A 4,537-nucleotide genomic window follows, 5' to 3' on the forward strand; every position below is an offset into this window, starting at 1 on the left:
GGTTAAAGGAAGGTCTATACTAAGTAGTTCCAGCGTTGACCGCTCGATAGCGCCGCTTACCCGCGCTAGAAAAAATCAGTCCGGGAACTTTCCGGACAATCTGTGTATAAAGAGTATTCATACTATCGCTAGCAGACGGCGCTTCCAAAAAAAGTTAAAATTCTCTAAGCTATAATTTTGAGGTTATCGTTCAGAAAAGTACTAAACACAATAATATTTTATGAAATAATTGTTTCTAACTAATAGATGAATGATAAGTCGTTGAGAGCCGTTCGCTGGATGTTATGCGGGAAATATGTCTATATATATATGTGCGTGTGTACACATATATAATCAAATTCACGTTTTTCAAGTGAGTTTTTTGAATTGTAATTACAACTCTAATAATCATATAGGATGCTCAATTTGCATCTCGTATATGAAGAACCCCGAATATCTCCCCAAATTGATTTAAAATATTGCGAAAAAAACTCTTCAGCCAGGAGTCGAACCTGGAATCTCCGGCTTTCCGGGCCGTCGCCTTCCCTATTAGGCTACCGAGGCACTTGGCACTTCATCTATTAGTTAAAGACTTCACAGAGCCCGAGATGAATCTCAGTTTTAATTGTTATAATTGTTTTTATTTATGAATATTCGTTAATATTTTTTTCGAATATGTCTTCACTAAAATCTAAAAATATTAAATGTGCAATTTGTGACCAATTCATAAAGAAGAGCGCAGGAACTCCTAAAGTTATTTCGACAGAAGAAGATCTAGATGAGTTTTCACAGAAGAGATTTTCATCAGTGATACAATATGTGGATCCTGTCGTATGTTAAAATATAAAAAAAGAAAAATTAATGAAGAAAAATGTCTAGGCAAACCGTCAGAAAAAATTCGTGAAGAAGATTTAGAAGAAACTGATTCAACCTTATCACAGTTAACTTTGTCGCAATCAAGTAAGGACGATCCATCATTTGTTTCAAATATTAAGCACGATGATGTAGAATACGTTAATGTTCCGATTCAAAGAACTGTTTCGACACATTCCTATTGTTGTGTTTGTAATTCTGTTAATAAAAATAGCTTGGTTCTTGTTCCAAAAAATGCACGATTACAAGCTTATATTAAAAGAAGAATTTATATTCCTGAAAGAAACCGATGTTGTTCCAGTCACATTATTAACAAACGTTTTTTTCAAGAGGATATTACCCTTTTAAAGGTACATTCGAACTCATCTTACATAGAGTCATCTGAATTAAAAAAACTGATGGACTGCTTGGCGGTAGAATGTGATTCTTCGTTATCCGATAAAATGGCCGATTATCGTATTTCACAACTTCAGGTTTTCACTGGTCTAACATGGGAAAACCTAATTGAATTACGAACATTATTTAAGTCGATGCGAAATACAGACACTCGAACAATCACACAAGCAATTATAGTTTTTTTATTTAAACTTTGAACCGGTAATTCAAATAAGCTCATATCATCTATCTTGCAACTAGATCTAGAACAGCTTGTTTCTCACTATTTGGCCCAAGTTATCAAATGTTTCGAAAATGATATTCTTCCGAATCATTTCGGATTCTCTGCAGCATCTAGGAATGACTTGATTCAAAATCAAACATCAGCAATAGCGCAGCAGCTTTATGATAAAACCAATAAGAAGCTTATTTTGATTTGTGACGGTATCTATGCTTATCATCAAAAAAATTCTAATAATGAATATCAAAGGAAATCATATTCTGGTCAAAAAAAGACCTCAGTATGCAAACCTTTCACCATTTGCACGACTAATGGATATTAGTTTAGCTTTTTATAGCATTGACAAGCTGGCTACATTCATCAACGTTCTTAAGGATTCTTTACCTCTTCTCTCACGTTCTTCTGTTGTATATAAGATCAAGTGCCGTGAATGTGAAGCCTCGTATGTAGGACAAACTGGCAGAATGTTACATGCCAGAATTAAAGAACATAAAAACCACATTAATAGAAATTCCACTCAAAAATCTGTAATAACTGACCACAGATTACAATATTCACATGAATTTGAATGGGATAAGGTAAAAATTTTGGATTATGAGAGATCTTATCACAAACGGTTGATATCAGAAACGCTACATATAAGAAGTCAAATCCACAGGCTTAATTTACAGAGCGACACGGAAAATTTAGACAATTCCTATTTACCTTTTGTCGATAATACATCGTAATGTGTTATGTTATTTGCGGATTTGACTTCTATTCAAATACACACGCTGTTTCACAGTCGCGTTTTTCCATTTGTAAAGTGTTGGTCGGGTCTGCTTGTGCAACATGAACATTCTTGACAGTACTGTGCGACGTATATTACTAAAGTATTTTCTAAGTGACTATTATATAATATATTTATTCTGCGATTTTTAATCAATTTTTTTAAATTTTATTAATTGGATTGTACCGTAATTTAATTGTAGAAATGCATTTGAGAAAGACCTAATACAAGGTCGAAAACGTTAATGCAACTAAGTTTCAATAAACTGATTCAAATATTCACACATCAACAACAGTGTTTTGCTTCAATAGCCAGAATACCTTTGTTTATTAAAAATTCTTGAAGCTATATACACATATCTTTACTAATAGATATGTTCTGGAAATGCTAGGTCCATATCATGCGAATCAAAATAATGCTTCTATCATGAGAGAAGTTATAGATGAACCTAATGGCTTATGTTTTCTGCTAAGATCCGGAGATATCTTTGTTGTCGATCGTGGCTTCCGGGACGTCAAAGAGTACTCAGAAAATAAAAATTTTCAAGTGCTTATGCCAGTTTTAAAAGGTAAACGAAATTAACTAACTACATCTGAATCAAATAAATCAAGGTGTGTTACTAAAATCCGATGGCCAGTCAAAGCAACCCATGGAATGATTAAGGCAAAGTTTAAACTTCTTGGCCAAGAGATAGACAACAAATCACTCCCAAAAGTTCGAAGTTATTTTAGAATCGCTTCATTTTTACATAACCGCTTTAATAAACGTCTTAGTTGTGATGTGGAACTTTCAAACGAAATTACTAATAAGATTATTTTAAGAAAAAATCTAGAAAATTCTCTTGCTGAACAAGTAGAAAATGAAGGTTGGCTGCGCAAAAGACTTATTTTTCAAACGATTTCCGTTGATGACCTTGATGACTTTCCAGAGATGACAGAAAAAGATTTGAAGATTTTATACACACGTTCATATTAATACAAGCAAGCAATTTCATATTTGGCAGAAATGATGGATGAGTCCGGAAAGATTTACAAACAGTTTGTAAAAGAAGAAAGTAATATATTGAAAGCTCAAGTCCAGTCACGTCACATGAGCAGGAAAGAGTACAAATGTTTCGTGGAATATACACCACACAGCATTGGATACAACGGGGTGACAAAATATTGCTGTGAGTGTGCAAATGGATTTCGAACTATTGGATGCTGCTCACATGTCGCAGCGATTATTTATTATTTGGCTTATGGGAGATATTTAGCACGGATTCCAAAGCCAGCTGAAATACTAAGTCAATTATTTACTAAAGATAAAATTAACGTCGTAATTGAAGAAGATAGTGACAAAGACTGAACATCTTGTCACACAAGAAAGTTACAAATGTTTTTAAAACACTTTCAAGATTTAAAATATTTCTTTTCCTTTTTTATTATTGTATGTAAGTATATTGTATTTAAAAAATTATTGGCAATATTATTGTTTTAATAAAGTTGAGTTACAAATTATTTCAAATTATATTTTTATTAAATTTTAACGGGCGTTATATTTTATTTTAAAAACAAAAAAATTTTTTTTTATTATCTCTAATGCAAGAGATTTATTTCAGCGTATTATTTATGTGATAATAATAGTATAATTTGTAATTATTTAGATAGAATTTGTTGAAAAATTTGATTTTTTGGTAATAAAAATAGTTTTTATTTTTTTTAACTATGGCGTACCATTAAGAAAATTTTGAAAAAATTCTGAGTCATTATAGGTCTTATAAGAAATGTAAAAATGATAGAATCATAATTTTGCTCAAAAAGTATCATAATAAAAATTGAAAAAGTAAGAGAAAATAATTTTTTTGATCATCAATTTATTAAGCTAAAAATTGGTCCATAATGTCNGTAAAAGCTCTCTATCGCCTGCATAACATATTAAATTTTCAAACAAATCGGTTCACTCAATCCAAAGAAAAAAATTATTTTCCAATTTTTACTTATTTTGACTTTTTGAAGAGACCAATATAGATTAAGGTAGTAGTCTCGTAGTTTACACGTTTTTTTGGGTATTTTGTTGGGATTTTTTTTTATGGAAAAATAAAACTCGATCGATTTGATTTTTTGATATGTTACTATTAAAGTTAAAAACTACATAAAAAAATTTTTTTTTAAATTTTACAGTATATTTTTATACTTTTTTGGCGTTAAAGTGAACGTCCCAAAAAAAAGATAGATGGCTGGCCTGAGTGATTGCGGCACTTCAAAACATCTGAAACAAAAAAATCAAATGGATTATTGTTCTGTAGGGTTGTCATTCTG

The 4,537-nt window shown here is 31.4% G+C and overlaps 1 protein-coding gene across 1 annotated transcript in view; it reads left to right on the forward strand.

Moving 5' to 3' along the window:
• Nucleotides 1-3,584, forward strand: part of LOC109861119 (laminin subunit beta-1-like) — a 55,032-nt gene extending 51,448 nt beyond the window's left edge. Inside the window, exons 6-7 of the mRNA XM_020440636.1 lie at nt 2,711-2,805; nt 3,241-3,584. Of these exons, the coding sequence (XP_020296225.1) occupies nt 2,711-2,805; nt 3,241-3,584 (439 nt within the window). The remainder of the gene's footprint in view (nt 1-2,710; nt 2,806-3,240) is intronic.
• The last annotated feature ends 953 nt before the right edge of the window (nt 3,585-4,537 follow it).

The sequence above is a fragment of the Pseudomyrmex gracilis genome, unplaced genomic scaffold (assembly GCF_002006095.1).
Source record: "Pseudomyrmex gracilis isolate BER0280 unplaced genomic scaffold, ASM200609v1 scaffold_587, whole genome shotgun sequence".
Classification (NCBI taxonomy): domain Eukaryota; kingdom Metazoa; phylum Arthropoda; class Insecta; order Hymenoptera; family Formicidae; genus Pseudomyrmex; species Pseudomyrmex gracilis.